This window comes from Nesoenas mayeri (assembly GCF_963082525.1).
Source record: "Nesoenas mayeri genome assembly, chromosome: 10".
NCBI lineage: Eukaryota > Metazoa > Chordata > Aves > Columbiformes > Columbidae > Nesoenas > Nesoenas mayeri.
Window position 1 is genome coordinate 5,093,355 of NC_137560.1, and position 18,175 is coordinate 5,111,529.

At 45.2% G+C, this 18,175-nt stretch overlaps 1 protein-coding gene across 1 annotated transcript in view; it reads left to right on the forward strand.

The window, feature by feature from the left end:
• Positions 1 to 7,995, forward strand: part of SUSD3 (sushi domain containing 3) — a 30,237-nt gene extending 22,242 nt beyond the window's left edge. Inside the window, exon 5 of the mRNA XM_080350426.1 lies at positions 7,602 to 7,995. Coding sequence (XP_080206552.1) covers positions 7,602 to 7,815 — 214 coding nt within the window. The 3' untranslated portion in view covers positions 7,816 to 7,995. The remainder of the gene's footprint in view (positions 1 to 7,601) is intronic.
• Positions 7,996 to 18,175: the final 10,180 nt, after the last annotated feature.

Sequence of the window (18,175 nt, forward strand, 5' to 3'; positions counted from 1 at the left end):
GACACCAGGGACACGGGGGCTGTGGGCAGCTCCAGGCGAGCAGCGGGTCCCTCGGTCACCGCCAAAGCTCTCCTGAGAAATATCGTTTCGTTATCGGGCTGTGCGGGGCAAACACAATGGGATCCTGGTGAGCAAGGCAGCATGAGGGCCTGCAGCAGGGGACCCCGGCTCTGGGGCAGCCCAAAGAAACATCCACGCTGAAATAAAGGGCATCACAGGCTGTGGATGCCTGCAGGGTAGGCAGAGGAATGGTTTGTGTCGGGTCAAAATCACCTCTGAATGTGTCCAGATGTATTATGCTGGCTGTGGTGTTGCCAACACGAGAAAAAACAAAAAATGAATACATGTTAAATTCTAATTACTGCTTTGCTATTATTACCATCCATATAAATACACGTCATTCTGTCTTTTCTATGCTTTGGGTTCTGCTTTATCGTCATGTACTATAATATATAGCACAATCCTTGTTTGCTTTTAATTCACTGCTCACTTGTACAGCTTTTATGTACAGCAGTATCTGTGATTTGTAGTGGTTACCTGCAGAAAACAATTTGATGCAGATTATAAGCCTACTTCCATGTCACAGTGCAGCTGGAAATTATATTCAAATGGAGGACTTGCACAAAAGTCTGATGGCTGCTTAATCAATTCCTAGCTTTGGGCGATTTCAGAAAGATTTATAAATCTAATTAAATGCTGATTATAACCTAAACAGTTTTTAGAAGGCTCAGGATGCAATTTTTAATTTTGGGCAACTTCAATCTGCTTCAATGTTCATGTTTTGTATAAGCGTAATCTGCTTTTAAAATAATGTGAATAAAGTTACATAGGGCTGTAAACAGAGGTTCGTGCTCTGCTGGAGCCTCGAGCTCCGGGGCTCTTATCTGCACCACTCCACGGAGCAGAAGCTGCTGCATTATGTTTACCAAATTCTGCACACCTTTTCTGAACTGAAAGTACCAGAGCATATACAATTCCGCTGGATAAGCAGCTTCTCTGGGGCCAGAAATCAACAGTTTTATTATTTCTTTAGAAAACTGTAGAATGTTTAAACTTCAGTGGGGATTTTCAGATGGCAGGAGGAGGAGGAAAGCCTGTGAGCTCTTTTTTCCCTATGTAGAACAACACACACGCTGTGTTAAACACTGGTGCACACCCACCTCCTGAGGCATGAGGTCCGCTGTTAATCAAGGTCTACTTTATTTCCACCATGCAGCGGTGATGTGATCCTGGCTTATCACTAATTCAGCGAGGAGAGCAGGCGTGTTAGTCTGTGCACCCTGAGCCACAAGGCTGGCTGTTTCTATCATAGAGTCTTAGAATTTCTCTAGGAACAGGTGTAACTCTCTCCCAATTTGTACCTTGTTCCCTTTCTTCACTCAGATGAGATCTATTTAATTAAGGTTAGTAAAAGATGCTGATTTCTACTGTTTAATTCTGTTAAATGGATCTATGTGCAAGATAAGACGTAGAAATTCTAACATATTTCATGCCAGCTCTTAAAGACAACAAATGATCTGTCAGCTTTGTGTTTAACTTGCAAGACTTATTTTTTGTGTGTAGCGAATTAGGCCAAGTTTCATCATCCTGTGCACATCATCCAGCTTACTGGGAAGAGCAGGACAGGGTAGGCAAACCCCTGGGGAGGTGCAAACATGAAGCTGGCTTACGCTGGGAAGACCAGCATGCAAGGACGTGTTCATTACCTGGGTTCTTTCTGCGGTACCATGCCTCATTTAAGATGAAGTGGATGTGCTGGCAGCCTATGCTTGGAGGAAATCTCTAACCCTGTGGGTGTTGCTGTAGTGGTGGGGCTGTTACAGCGTTGATTGTCTGAGGAAATAAATAAATGTGGCATGGCTGGAAAAAGTAGCAAAACTGAGGGCAAGCAAGCCCAAAGGAAAGCCTCTGTGTGTACATGTGAACCAATGTGTGTGGCTATGGCCACAAACAGCCCTGGGCTGATCAGGCAGTTGGACCAGATGATTGTTGTGGGTCCCTTCCAACTGAGCCTATCCTATCCTATCCTATCCTATCCTATCCTATCCTATCCTATCCCATCTTATCCTTGTGTTAATGTTTCAGACATTTGGAGGAATTTGTGCAATGCATCACTAGACCTCCGAGCAATTTAGAAATCACTGAATCACAGAATGATTGGGGTTGGAAGGGACCTCTGGAGACCATCCAGTCCCACCCCCAGCTGAAGCAGGTTCACCAGAGCAGGTTGCACAGGGTCGTGTCCCGGTGGGCTGGTTTTTCAAAGGACGTGTCCTAGGAGGCACGGGATGCTGATGGTTCTCCCTGCCCCGCTCAGGGCCGCGGTTCGTGTTGTTCTCTGTGATACAGCCAGGAAGCGGCTCTGCAACCCACTTAGAAGGGGAAGTCTGAGAGACAAGTGGAGCCCTTGGCTGAGAAAGGAGTGGGTGGAGGCTTGGCAATTTGTGTCGTTTTGACGATAGCATTTCCTTTTCTTAAATAAAGCTGATCTGCTGCTTCTTCATGTGATATATGAAGTATCTGGAAGAGTGAGAACTCCTCCACCCTTGAAGAAGACCCTCCTGAGTAGATCTTAGCCTATTTTTTACTGGAAAAGGATGTAGGTCATACAGCTTTTCAGGGTCAATTGAAATAGATGCAGAGATTGACTATAGATTAACATTTTGATTCACCACTTTAAGGACAAAGAATACCCTACGAACAAATAAAATAAAACCCCAATTTTTTCAGGTTAAGTCAATTTAAAATAAAAAGCCAGATCTTTCCAATGGGTAAGTTATTTGTTATGGTTTACACAGTAATTTAGGATTAAAAAACTATCATCTGTTAAAGCGGTGCCTTAGTTTATTGACAATTTTGGCTGTAGCGAGGTGACATGGTGTGGATGCAGAAGGTTGATATACAGGAGTTATAAATAACGTATAAGCCCAGCTGCTGGACAGTAGAGGCCCCAGGAGCCTGGGATCATTCACTACAGGGTGCAGTCACTGTTGATGACACCTCTTTATTTTTGATGTCATAATGAGGACAAAAATACTGGTTTTTAGGAGGAAGTTCTGTACGCAGGAGCTGCAAGCATTTACAGCATATTTGCTCTTTTATAATATTTGAAGAGCTAACTAATGTTGAGCAGAGGAAGCCCAAGTTACGAGGCATGGGGCTGCTGGGAGGGACATGTTTTTCCCAGTGTTGCTTCTCAGAAGTAGAGGGTGTAGAGCAGAGATAGCAGGTTGTTGCCTGATGCAGAGGTTGGGATAGATTAGCTGAAGAAAAGGGTCTGTCGTCTATGGGAGGGAGATTAGCTGCAGCTCTGGGCCACGTAGTTAGAGGAGAACAGCGTGCATAAGCCTCCAAAACAGCCCCCTGAGAAAATTGCCATGCAGGGGCAGGGCTTGTCAACACGGGAATATATTGGGAACAGCTCTTGCAGCCTGACTGCAGCAGCTATCAGGAGAAAAGCCTAAAATTGGTAAATTATATTCTGCTCTCTTTAGCATTTTAAGATTTAAAAGTCTTCCCAGGTCTTCATGAGAACAAAACCAGGGCTGTTGACGTTGTTCATCCAAAGCACAAGACCTTCCTCAAAGCTGCACCGAGCACCCAGCCTGCTGGGGATCAGAGCGGCACCGTGGGTCTGGGAGCTGGGAGAGCTCATTTCAGTTTGCATCAGCTTCCTAATTATTGTAAGAAATAGCCACACCTAGGGAAGCCTCTATTTTCTTTGCTTTCTCAGCATAGCAGTCCTGTGACCTGTGCTGGAATAGATACTCCCTTGACTCAGGGATGTGCTGTTATTCTGCAAGGGAGGATTGATGGTCCAGCATTTTCTGCAGTCGGGGAGATCTGAATATAGCTGTAGACTAACTCCTTTTCATCCTCTGTCAGGTAAGATGACAACCAGAAAGAAACTAGTGCAGCTCAAAAATACATCTGAAGAGGAGCAAAGAAATTTGGTGATTTTTTTTTGACCCCCTGGTATGGAAGCATTTCGAAGAATTTGTGCATTCCAAATTTGGACTGTTTTGAGGTGAATTATTTTACACAGCTCTAGGCCAAGTTATAAAACATTCTCTATGAAGTAGCTGGTCTGACTGCAGGAGTGAGTCAAATGGAAAAGTCCAGGTCTCAGTAGATTTAAAGTCCTCCTTTCAGATATCCACTACAGCTGGAGCATATTAGCAATAAGAAGAAATCTCTTCTGCAGAGAAACAGGCTAGTAGATTCTCCCACGTTAGATATTTTTAATATCTGAAATTTTTGTACTGGAGTCCTTCTGACTATAAGATGCATTACCAGTGTACCTGGCAAAAAATAGCGAATAAGGCAAATGCAAGAACAGAGATGTCTAAGTGACAATGTTTTGAAAAAAATCAAAGCCAGCATGCTCTTTGTAGAGGCAACTCAGGGTTTTCAGTCAGTCCAAGAAGCCTCATGCAAGGTTGTTGAAATTAGCTCATAGCTTTGGCCTGCACAGTAAAACAAAGTGTGTTTTCTCTTTGATTTAGTGGCTGTAATGGTTGAAGTTTTCCACTACCTTGTGTAAGGGGTTGCAAGGAAGGCGTGAATCAGAATCTCGTGTTGCTCTAAGAAATGTTCCTGCCTGCCTAGGCTGGCTGAGGAACATGAGGACCTTCTAGAAATGCAGACAAGATGGGGTGGGACACTTGGCCACATTCCTACCTTGCCCTCTGCTCCCTTGAGGGCACTTCCCCAACTGCTTTTCCCCTCTGAACAGCTAAGAGATTAAAAAGCTGAAGGATCCGATGCCCTTCTACTAGCAGGATAGTGTGGTGTACAGTTACCACAGGGAATTAAAGGGCAAAACATCTTCTACAGCAGTGACTACGTGCAAGACTGTTTGAGGTCCTGGGGAAATGACTTCAAAGAGCCAACGACCTGTTTCATACAGTTGTACATAATTAATACAGTTCCCTACACATATGATGTGTGATTGTGTGGCACTTGGGACTGGAGAGGAGGAGAGCCAGCACAGGAAAGGGCAAGATTTGCTTTCCAAATGATTTTATTCAGGTTATCCCACCCTGTGAGTTGTCCCACGTTGAGCTTCTCTATTAATGGTGGCTCTTTTTTTGCTCTAGTTTGTTATCCCTGTGCCCCCACCGCCACCTTTCAGAGACCAAAATCTTCCAGTACCTTTTGAAACACATATTTCCAAGCAAGCCCAGGCAGGGGAAGTGAGCTGTGGTTTCCCCTTGGGGCCCTGTCACAAAGAGTATGATAGCTGGCTGCTCAATTTTACCGATTTCTGAATTTCAGTCTTCATTGTCATCGCATATGAGCATGGAGGGTGTGTGCACAGCAACATGTGCTTTCAATAAAGCTGCTATTATTGTTTTCATAATGCTTCCATGATTGCCCCAGGGTCTTGTACAAAGTCACCAGATATACAGTAACAAAAAAATGCCCTCCCGTCCACCAGTATAAAAATCTCTTTTCAGAGGCAGCGCCAGCACCGGGCAGCATTGTGATGGCCCCACTGCTTGAGTTCTGACACTGCTCGGGTGTCCCCTTAGAACATTGTGTTCCCCCCTCAGCCAGAGACAGCTCTCAAGTCACACAAGGTGAAATTCTTGTGAATCCTCTAGAACCCATTAACAAATGCTATGGTGGCCGTTCTTCTCCCCAGATGGGAGCTCTGACTTGAGCTGTCACATAAAGTCTGCCCTTGTTAAATATCTTGTGCATCTACCTGGGCTGTTCAGCACCTGGCAGCCTTGGCTGGGCTTGAGTTTCCAGGTGAGAATACAGGGAGCTCTTCTGGTCCTCTTATTTCAGTCTGTGCAAGCTTCATAGTTCCCGAAATGGAAGAGGTTGCCTAGCCAGGAGTGTGGTTGTCCTCCAAGAACAGTTTTAGCCAGTTTGGCTTTCCGAGTTTGTGGTGGACTGTGGGTAATTGCAGAGTTTCACAATGCAGAACTTTATAGGGAAAAAATTTCAGGATGGGATGAATTCTTCCCAGGTAAATTATATTTATTGCAAAATGGCCTAGATTTGAACTATAATCCTGGCAGGGCTATTTGCAAAGGCTGTGGCTACCCCATGCAAAACTTTATTCCAGTTATTGCTCTTTTTATTTGATTTTTGTTTTGTAACTATTACCTACCACCTCAGGAAGATGGAACTTAGTCGCTTGTACTATAAAAGGAAAATGCACAGTAGCAAGTAACTCAGAAGATTTTCCTTCAGCAGTAGGATCTGCAGCATTACTCCACGTAGCTCCTGTTCCCTGATGGGAAGCCACAGGAGTGCTCAGGTGGGTTCTGGTGTCAAACGCAAAGACACCTGAGGACTTGTTGATGCACCAAGATTAAAAAGCACAGTTGAAACAGTACAAGTCAATACAAATCATGTAGTTACCAGGCTGTTTTTTTGAGAAATAGATGAGTTTGTTGTTGTCCAAATTAGGGGTGGGTAAATGCTGCTCATCTGAGCACCTCCTTGGTGAGTATATTCTGCCTACACTGATACAGTGCCTACTCGCATCAAAAGCAGAGGTGGTTTAAGATGCTATTACAGTACTTGACTGTAGCTCATACCCCAAGTAGTTTTGTAATACAGCTTTCCAGTGCAGAGCAAGATTTATTCTCCTTACAAGAAAGATGTATCTGTAGTATACCTACTGTGTACCAGAACAGCAAGACCTTGGTTATTTGGTTTTATTTTCTGTTATTCCCCTGTTGTTCCTGACTGCATGCACAGTTCATGTATGAGCATTTCTGCTGGCTCTCTGCAGAATGCAGCCTCTGTTTTCCCACCAGCTTTTCATGTACGAAGGGGTAGGAGCACGTTGTCCTGGATGCGGGTGTGCAGGTGCTGCCCGGCAGCGGCGGCTGCAGAGGGAGCAGGAGCCGCAGCAGCCGCTCACCTGTGGTGGATGTGGGGTGAGGAACTTGTGTCTGCCCTGCCCGCAAACAGCCGCCAGGCAGCCACTCGGGGTTTGCAAAGCCCCACATGCTCAGGCTGCAGTAATTTGGCACAAACCCCAAAGGGCTGTGTCTTACCTGCTTCTGGTTCACAGGGCTGTGCGCTTCAAGCCAGCTGCATCCATCAGGCTTCTTGCAGCGGAGTTCGAGAACAAACTGATCCCATCCCCCTGTTTTCCTGAACCAGTTGTGTGTTGTTTACTGAGCATCTTTTCAGCAACTCTGCCCTCTCCATCTGCCCCTCCAGCCCCGCAGAGCATAGGCGGCTCCTGTGCTCCCAGCAGCGCTCCGCCAACCAAGCACGGACGTGCCTTCCGCACCAGCCTCAGCAGTCAAGTGTTCTTAGTAATATTTCTCTAGATAGCAGTGGCATTAAATTGAAGCTGGGGACTTGTTTGGTGGAAAACAAACAAACAACATCTGCCCCAACCCCAAATAAAACCAACCTCCCAAGTCTTTTCAAGGTCTGCTTCAGCTTTTATGGAGACACAATTATTTGCCCCACTGCTGCCAACTGATTTTAATGCTAGAAGAAGTGAGTCCATATGCTACAGCACAATTTGTTTGCGAAATGCCTGATGTGTGAACAAAATGGATTGGAAAGTTCTCTATCCTCACCAAATGAAACACAAGTAACTTTTTCCTTCATGCTTACAGGTTCCAGGAGGAGTGGACTCGGGACACTGCAGCTCCTGTGTGTCGCAAAGACCAGGGTCGCCTGCCCAAGTTAACCAAGAGCCGCAGTGCACCCCTGAACCGAGCGGTACCAGGACCCCGCGCTGCGGTACAGAGCGTGGACACAATACATGTCGTTGAAGTCTACGGACATACGGATAGTTGTAACAAACCAAACTGTCGGATACCTGGATAGCTGGTGGCTGAAATACAATCGTTCCTCTGGACCAAAATGAAATTTGGATAGAAATATGTGCCTTAAAGACAACATAGAAAGTTAATTATTCATATGAATTCGGAAGTTTTCTATATTCCAAGATGGTTATTTAACAGAAATGCTTCAAGGTCTGATATGAATAAAAAAATGAATGCTGAGGCTGGCAGTCTATAGCCATTCTCTGTGGTGTGCTATGTATTATGACCATGGCAAAAGCATGATATCATCCTCCTCTACATCTAGAGAAAAGTGGTAGCCAGTTTGTATATTTGCCTCATACAAAATCACTGATCATAATTACACATTCATAAAATTGCAACCTTCTTTTAAGCAGTGTTTTTTGTAAGCATTTCAGAATGAAAAATCCCCCATATTTTTACACAGTAGTATGATAGAACTACAATAAAATGTTGTTTTTAACTAAAATCCCCTGTTGTTGCATATCAGGAAGGCTTTTTTGTTCAGTTCAGCTGCTCCTCATTGAGAGACCTTGTGGGACTGGGTGCAGCTGAGGCACATCCAGCTCCAGCAGCCTGTGGAGAGGGGGAGCGATGACGAATGTGCTGCCCCATGAGGGCTCGTACCTTGTTTTATTCATTTTGAATAGTTAAGTAACTGATATGGCTCTTACTCTGCTGTTTACATGCACACACATGTATATCTTAGAGTTACAGTATAGTTGTTTTTGTTCAAGTTGAAGCCTTTTTTATTCTCTTGTCATCAGCTGTCTAATGGGTATTGTCACATTCCTGTAATGATGGAAATACGATCTTACAGCAAACCCTGGTAAATGTTTTACTGTATGTCCCCCTTGTTAGGAATCAGGAGTCCTCTGAAGCCCTTCAGTTCTGAAATTCAAATTATTGTAGCTTGCTGGCAGGCCTAGAAATACCCTGTTCCATCCTGGCCATACTTGCCAGAGATCAAAAGCAAAACCTGGAACTTCAGCTATGTGGAAGTCGCAGCAAAGGAGCTTCGGGTTTGTTCCTAATAAGCTCCGTTATGTACATTTCAACAGCCTGCACCGCTACAATGCACTCTACATATGTGCATATGTACTTCTCAACACTACTTCCAGTTAAGTTCTCAATTCATTAACACTAGCCAATGTTTATCAGGACATATTTGTGCTGTGACCCATTTTGCCTGCAGTTTTTCGGTACCTTCCCAGGCACCCTCTGTACCCAGGTGTGCTCCTGCATCCCCTGCGCGCTGTCGCTCTCTGGCTGCGATGGGGCCGCTCCGGCTCCACTGCCCATGCCAGCCCGGCTGCAGCCGCCCCAGCAGCTCGCAGCGTGGCTGGTGATGTCTGGGAGGATGCAAAGGGCTTCAAAAGATTTTGAGAAGATGGGTTATAAAGTCTCAATGCAAGGCAGTCCTTGAGGGACGAAGTGGAGGCCCTAGCACGGTGTTCTCAAGTGGAAAATGGAATACAAGTATGTGAAATCTCTGCACAAAGATGTGTGCTCCAGCCATCACAGTGGCAGCTCTGCCTCACTGCTGGTGTGGGGCTGCCTGAACAGACAGCGGGGATGGCAGGACAGTGGGGACAGCAGGGACAGCAGGACAGCAAGGATGCCAGGGCAGCAGGAAATGTGTCATGAGGATGGAGCCAGGCTCTTCTCAGTGACAACCAATTGCAGGACAAGGGTTAATGGGTTCAAACTGGAACACAGGAGGTTCCACTTAAATATGAGAAGAAACTTGTTCCCGGTGAGGGTGGCAGAGCCTGGCCCAGGCTGCCCAGGGGGGTTGTGGAGTCTCCTTCTGTGCAGACATTCCAACCCGCCTGGACACCTTCCTGTGTAACCTCATCTGGGTGTTCCTGCTCCATGAGGGGATTGCACTGGATGAGCTTTACAGGGCCCTTCAACCCCTGACACTCTGGGATTCTGTGAATGGCAGGACAGCAGGGACGGCAGGACAGCAGGGACACTGGGCTCCATCAGCAGAGGAAAGTGACCCTAGGCCCTGGTTGAGAACAGGGCTTCAATAGCATCCATGGTGAAAGTCTGCAAGAGAATGAAACAAAAACAAAATGTGGGAAGAGAAGGAGCATAGAGAGGAATAAAGGCTGGGAAAACCAGCCAAACATCTGAGACACTGCTATGCAAATGGCTGGTACATTAGAATTAAATGCAAAAAGAATTATAGAATGACGGAATGGTTTGGGTTGGAAGGGACATGTGGACACTGTCTAGTCCAAGCACCTGCTAAAGCAGATTGCACACAAACGTGTCCAGGCAGGGTTTGAGTATCTCCAGAGAAACAGACTCCAGACTTTCCATGTAATAAAATGTACAACTTACTGAGAGTTACAAGTGCTTGTGGCACAAATGATAGGACTAGGACCTCGGCGTTCTAAATTAATAGCTTGTTCCAGTAGGACAGGTGAGAAGAACAGCCTATACATTCTCTGAAGTTCAGCATGAGTTGAAATGCTTATTAATTAATGTCTGCAGCTGGAGAACGGAGGGCAAAGGAGTGTGGGCTGCTGGGTGTTGAGCACCTACTCTGCAGATCAGAGGAGCTGGCAGGAGTTTGCCTGGGGAAATAGCAGAACTGTCTTTAATACTGAGTGGCTTTATTTGTCTAATTCTCTGCTGGAAGGTGTCCAGCCACCAGGAGTTCAAACAAAGGTCTCGGTGACTGCTTTATTTCCAAAGGTGGTGGGAAATGGGGTGGCAGTTGCTTTTGACTATAGCAAGGAAAAACTTGTTAAAAATCGAAAGTGACATTTGGGCAAATGTGATAAGAAGTGACATTACATTTTTAAGAAAAAGAGGAAGAGCAGCAGAATAAGGAAAATGGACTTTAAAAAGGCGAACTTTGACTTACTGAAATAATACAAAGGATCTATGAAGAAACAATCTGATAGAGCTGGCAGTCACCAGCAGCAAGCGTCTAAGGGAATGCCAGGCAAACTGATGCAGAGGACAGCAAGAGCCTGATAACAGCTGTCTCAGGAACTCTGAGAACATGAAAATCAAGAAAATCTCAAAAAATGGAAATATGGCTAATGACTGAGGAGCAGCACAAAAATGACGAGAGCTGTAAGAGGTAATGTGAGTTACAGCAAACAAGGGAAATGAAAGAAGAGAAAAATACATTGGAAGAAACAGAGAGAGAGTAAAACTATAGGTAAGGTATTTCTTGGAAAAAGGAAAAATGGACCCAGAGATGACAACTACTGAATGTCTGCTTTGGATCAGGCATCGCTGAAAAGTCCACTGGTTAATGTAATGAATTAGAACATGGGACTAGGATTGCAGCCTAGAATAAGGCAAGAAAAAGCCTGCAAAAATGAAGATAAATTTGATTCCTTGCTGAAATTAATCCTCAAGCAGTAAGGAACAGTGCTTCATTATTATACTACAAGTATTGAGCAATACTTGAACCATCATAGTTACAACTTCAGGAAATGGCAAAGGGCCAAAGAAGGTCTTAGAAGATGCAAAAGGGTAAAAGTAATAAGTAGAGAGCAGAGAACCTCCAGAAGTACCAGAACGAAGGTGCTTCTCTGCTACCCAGTAAGAGCGTAGGACAAATGATTCAACAATCAGTTTGCAAAGAAGGCACATCTCAACCCAGGGCTAAACAGAGCTGTAGGTGTGGGCGGCAGCCGCTCTGTCCTGGTTTCTCAAAAGCAGATGGTGCAGTGTGAAGGGTGACCTGGTTGTGCTGCATCCGGCCTCTCTGCGGCTCTTCTGAATTTCCTTCCTCTTCTGTACCTCTGCAATTGTGGTAATAGCATTTCGTGATCAAGCTCCCTGGCATTTTAATTTTATCACGTGACTTTATAATATGACTTCAAGTCACCAAGCACAATAAATTCACTTCTTGAGATGTCTGGGTCAACACACTACGTGAGAAGGGACCCCAGCTGACCTGTTCTACAGGTGAGGCCAATCTGAGTAATGTCTGATAGGGGAAAGTAAAACCTTACAATGTCAAGGACATTGCCAGCCATGGGAAGGTATAGAGAAGGTAGGTAAATTTACTCTGTGCCTGAGCATTGGGTTACTATCGTTTATTGAGGCCGCTAACACAAGAGGAAGTTACAAGGTAAGGAAACACCACCCATACTACTTTTATAAGATTTGTGGCTCCGTTCCCTCTGGGACTGTGCTTAGTTTATGATGGCTGCACCCCCTGGAATTAGCTTTATTGCTCATGTAAACATTATTTATTGTCAAAGGGGAAATCAGTGCTGTGCAGGAAGGAGATGAAAGCAGCCGGAAATCTAAAATAGACGTTTCAAAACTCTTCTTGATTAAGTTAACCCTTTAGTGTTTGCCAGCCAGTGATTTCAAATGGATTCAGGCTCCCATTTCTGCTACAGCAGACTTGCATTTCCTTGTGCATGTTATGGCACTGATGGCTTGCACTTAAAGAACAAGTTAAAATGCTGCGAACCATGTAAACAAGCCTGAGACGGCCCCCTCCTTGCATGGATGCTTCTAATTTAATTGATATACATTACGGTATGGCAGGATAATTCTCCACAGATTAAAAAAGCAGCAACAGTGTTTATCAGAGGAATTGCTTATTTGCATTCCTTCACCCTGTATTTTAAGCCTGTTTTCCTAGAGCAGGCAGCTAAGTTGTTAAGCTTTGCTTGCAGACAACCAAGAGACAGTTTTTAAGATCTTAGGCTAAACACTAAACAGGGAATGGTTTTTAAGGCAGCTGATGTGCAGTTTGCTGTAGGAGGGTATCTGATCCTTACTTCCTTTTAAATGAAAATTCATTCTTTGACACAAATGGAAGAAAGCATTTGGAGAGCCTGAGCCTGGGATGTGCCGAGTGCTCTGCATGGGAACAGCAAACCCCGACCTGGGCACAAGGCCCTGCAGAAACACCTCCCATGGGGAACACCTCCTGGGGCTCGGGGGATATCACAGAGTATAGTGTTGCCAGATGCTGTGATTTTTCTCACAAGTCTCATGGTATTTCTTATTAAGCCACAAATGGTAGAGTTGGATGAGTATGTGAAAATCACAGCTTCACTTTAAAAATAAATAGGTGTCTCACACTTGTATGTGAAGGGACGAGGTTCAGTCCTGAAGTGTCAAGCAGCAGAAAAAGCACACAAGTATCTCAAGTGTCTTTGATAGTAATGATATGACTTGGGGAAGGCCTGACTCATGATTCACAAATAGTTGAAGTTGGCAAATCTATGTGTGACCTTGACATGTCCTCTCTGGCTGAAAAAAGGGAAAGACTACATTTTGATCTGGATGGAGCAATGAAGCTCGGGATGGACACCAGAGTATCTACTGTAGCGTTATTATTGCTCTCATGGAGATTTCCACATGGCTTTATAGACAAACAGACCTTCTCCTGGAGACCTGCCCCTTGGGTATTATCCTGGAAGGCTCTGAAGATGCTGTTTTCCTCAGGAGGCTCTGCTGTCAGTCTTACTTTTGGTTATAGGCAGGTTTTGTTCAAAATTTCCGTGAGAAGCCCAGGACCCAGAAAAGAAGCAGAACTATGAATCTGACGGAATGTGACAACTTGCAGGAGGTGGCCAATGCCACCAGACTGAAACGACACGGCATGGGAAAGCAGGTTACACCAGACACTGGCTGTAAGAGCAGAATATGCATGACGGATGGTTTGGGTGAGAGGAGGTGGAGATCTTTAACAGTTTTGCTTCCAAAACATCCCGGTCATCAGTGACGTCTTGGAAGCAGAGTAACCTAATGAATCTTCTATAACTTATTGTCAGATGTCAATGGTTTTTGCAACTATCTAAATTTTTTTTAGCAATGTCACACAGTACAACCTTTTAATAAATTAAATGTAGATGTAATTGAATCTTCTGCTTGGAAGGACCATGAAAAAAAATGGCAACGTGCCAGCTGGTAGGTTTTGAGATGTCCTACAGCTGCATCCTTTTGTAACATTGATAGCTCAGCAAGAAGCTGTTCCACTGGGATACATAGTTTATTTTGTTTCAGGATTTCTTAAGTGTTCTATGGAAGTTTTAGGAAAGATCCACATCACCGCTACCTGGCGACATCTGATACAGTTTACAGGTTGTCTGGAGAATTTACACTCTATTTGGATACTGTAGCGTAGTAGTTCTTGCGCCCAGAAAAAACACCTAAGGAAAGGCTAGAAAGGAATGTCCCAATGAGCACCTCGCGGGTGGAGGACATCAAACTGTGTGCTCCTCTGGCTTCTCCAGCATGGGGGCTACACTTGGCCGTGTCTATATGCCTGATTCATCTTCAGCACATTTAGTACCTGTTGATAAGTTTAAGAAGTTGGGCTTTTTTGTTTGAGAGTGAAGTACAGTAACTCATGGATGAGCAGAAGTCCAGAAAAGCTAGCGATATGTGATTGAAACATCCTCAAGACCTGTTTCACCTTGTCTTGGGCTCATTTGCCTACAAGAAACAGCTTGACCAGTCAGACCACAGGCCAGAGCTGAAGAACAACCTCCAACAGAGGTACAGTGAGGCTCTTTGATGACATTTTAATAAACTCTTGCTGTAGGATAGAGCAGAACCTTTCAGATTTTGAGTGGTATTTTGAGTTACACCTCATAACATGACTCTGTGTTAACTCTGATCAAATCCTGTCCCCCAAAAGTGATACAGAGAGCCTCGTTTGGTTCTTCCTTCAGTAACATGAGGAAGTGATCTTTTCTACTTACTTGTAAAGGACTATTATGAAGAGAGAGCTGATGGACAGAGGCAGTGTTGAAAGGCTCTTGTTTAATTATTCCACAATCACTATTGTCACTGCAGGAGAACGTACCGGCTGGTGGGAACACTGCATGGCGCCAGCACCCTGCACGGCAAGGCGTTTCAGAAGCCAGTCTCCATTCCTGGCAGCTATCGCTAACACAGCGATGGAAACACGAAACTCCTCTGGCCAGCAGCAAGCAAGGCGGCCAAAGCTTGGCGGGTGCAAAGCAGAGCAGAAGCAGCTCGTTCCCTGGATCTCAGATGCTGGACTTAAGCATGTGTGTGTGTTCAGGCTGCTCATGTGTTTCAAGGTCAAGGTTATACAGAAATGCTCACAGGAGTGTTTCCCACAGGAGATATGTTGCATCTCTGGCTGGAGTCTGCAGCAGCGCCTCATCCATGCCCAGCTCCTGCAGCCCACGGCCGCACACCATCCTGCCCACGCCTCCTGGCCCGTGTGGTCGGGGTGATGACTGCCAAGTGAGGACACTGGGGACAAAGGGGCTTTGTTCTCTTCCTGGAGCTCTGCTGAATGTCAGTTTGCCAAATCTGTGAGCTGTTTGTTTATACACCTTTTTTTTTTAAGGGGAGGATGCTTTATCTGCTTCCTGCCTTCAAAGAATTTCAGTGTTCTGGATTTGTTTAGAGAAAAAAAAACCATAGTTGAGTATTTTTTCTCATGTGTATAATTAGATTTGTACTGTACTAGGTGCAGTTTTGAACATGTAGGTGAAGCTGGCTGTTCATTATCCCATGTACAACCTAACAGCCAACACGGTAACTTCTGTAATATTTATCAGGATGATTTATCATCAAAGGCTTATTCTATGTGCTGGCTTTTCCATAGTGCCAGGAATAAGAGGTAGTCAATTTTTTCTATTATCTGCATCATGTTCTTGTTTCACGAGCGCTGTCAAAATTTCCAAGGATTGGGTGTCATACCACAGAATTGGCATGAATGTAATTCACTAGTGTAATGAATACAAGAAGTTAAAACTGCCCAGGGATTTGCAGACCTGTGATTTCACCCAAGTCAGTTCTGTTCATATGTAATAGTTTGGCTTAGCTGGTCAGGAATAAAGAACTGAGAACTTGCAGCACAGCGTCTGGAGTCAGAGAATTGTTTTTCTTCATCTCCTTTTAAGCAGTGAACAAATAAAAGTTGATTATACCAATAATAATACTGTGACTATATAAATAAGATGGGGAAATTACCCATTCTATATGCAAAGCAATCCTAGAAACTATCAGCACCAAAAACAAACAAAAAAAAATCCCATAACTTTAAGTGAATGAACGTTTTGTTTTGCAGCGCTGATGACACGTCCCTTAGAACGAAGAGCTGGCGCTGGCTGGCAGGAGCAGCGGCGGTGGCACCGTGCCCACGCGACCCGTCCCACCGCGGGGCTGTGGCTTCTCCTCGGCAGTGACCTCTGCTCGCCCGAACACGGCACCGGCCACCGCCCGCGGCACCGCACGGACCCCGACCCCATGGACGATGCTCTACAAGACATGTAAGTGCCTGTTTGTCAATCTGTACTGGGCAAAATGAGCGGTCGGAACAGTCCGAATTTGCAGGAATGCAAGTGAGGAGCCAGGAGGCGCAGCGGCTCTGACGGGAGTGGCCACCCGGTCGCTGCCACACTATTTTTTTCCCTTCTTAGAGTCTGTTTTTATAAATTAGTAGCTAAAGCTTGCTGAAGGGGGTTTAGTGTGTAATCTGAGCCTTTAAGAAATATTTCATTGTATTTCCTTAAACACAAAGAAAGACTTTGTTAAAGGAACTGCCTGCACTATCTGGATTTAATTTGTTCCTGAAGACATCCAGTCCTCTTCAGCTGTGGGAAAATAAGAAACCATATTGTGATTTAACAATTAACAGATAAAACAAGAAAACACTACATGCTGATGCTGCCAGGACAAGGGTAATATTTAGTAGATCGAATAATTCACTCAAATAAACAAATCAGTCGGTTTAGCGGCGGGGGGGGAACAGCTTTTGAGCCAGGAAATACATCTGCTGTCATTTAGACACCGGAAAATAAAACATTGTTGGGCAGGTCTCTCAGTTTAGCCACTAAATTAAGAGACAGAAATCTGAAATGAATCACAGCGTTGGGTCACTGCGTCACGCCGGCCATCAGCAGGACGCGAGGGCTTGCAAAATCAGCGTTACTCGCCTCAAAACGTTTGTGCGGGTTTTGTAGCTCCCTTTGTGTAAGTCTCATCGCTGTTACCCATACTGAGAGTGTCCTCCTTCTCCCACCGTGCTATCTGAATGTCACAGATCATACCGTGGGGGGGATTCGGTGGCCCAGCTCCTGCCAAGGACGTGTCTCCCCACAGACGTGTGCCCTGCATGTGACGGGTGTCCCTTGCACATGATGGGTGTCCCCTCCGCTGCCACAGCCTGCTGGGGACCTGCCCTTCCACGGCAAGCGTGACAGCCACGCGGCCGCGGGAGTCGTGCGTGCCAGGGGCATGACGGGGAGATATATTTAATCCTTATAATTATCTGAGTCTATAGGACAAAAATATCTCCAGGCCATGTGCACTGCGCACCCCAGCACTCGTGAATGGTTGAGTTTCACTTCCATTTCCCTCACAGTGCTTGGAAACACTGCCTGCTACGAAATATTTAAGATTTATATTAGAGATTTCAATCTGTGTCACGTTAGGACAACCAGGTTTTTTGGTTTTGTGGTTTAGATTCTGGTAGCAAATCACAGGAAAGTTTTTAGCGAAGCACAAAATGCAGTGAATTAGCAATGGTGTAAAATGGTCATAAAAACATACCGTACTACCTCACACTGCCTCAGCACGCCACACTACCACTGCTTCTTAGCACTAGGCAACACGTCTTCCTGTAACATTTGATATACGCATGAAATGGTCTTTAAAATGTATGATGAAAGCTGTTCTAAAATGACAATTTCCTTTCCACACAGTACCTGTTTCTGTTACTAAAATACATCGCCAAAAGTCACTCTGATACAGGCATGATCAATGTCTCCATGCACAATAATAGTAATTTTAAAATCTATTTTCATGCAGTTCAGGAGATATGGATTCTTGGGGGTAAATGGAGTAAACCTAAGATGCTTATACTCTATTAATCTTCCCAAGGACACACACTATAAACGTCACAGCACTTGGTAATACTAAAAATATTTCAGTGCGTTTTTTTTTTCTCATGTTCTTACACTTTGTAGAGATAACAAAGCTGCTTTCGGTGGTAGGATGGAGGTACAGACAAGAGCAAACATGGGGGCGTATGTATCTAGAGGTGCCTGCTGGTGTGAGTTGGCACAGGTCTGGCGATGGGCTCCTCGGTGCCAGCCCCATGCGCAGGGCTGCGGCGTGGGGGGATGCTGCGGCATAGAGGGATGCTGCGGCATAGGGGGATGCTGCGCTCCTCCGAGAGCTGTGCCACGCTAGAGACTGACCACAAAGGTGAGATGTCAGGGAAAGAAATGGTGCGGAAAAAAGCCTCAGGACTGTGGCTGGCCCTGCCGGCCGGAATGCTGCCGCAGAACACGCTGGAAAGGCCCAGAGCCTGGGGCTCTGCTGGGTAGACGCTTCCTCCAGGACACCACGACGTGGCAGCACTCGCAAACTTCCACCAAAATCTTTCATTTTTT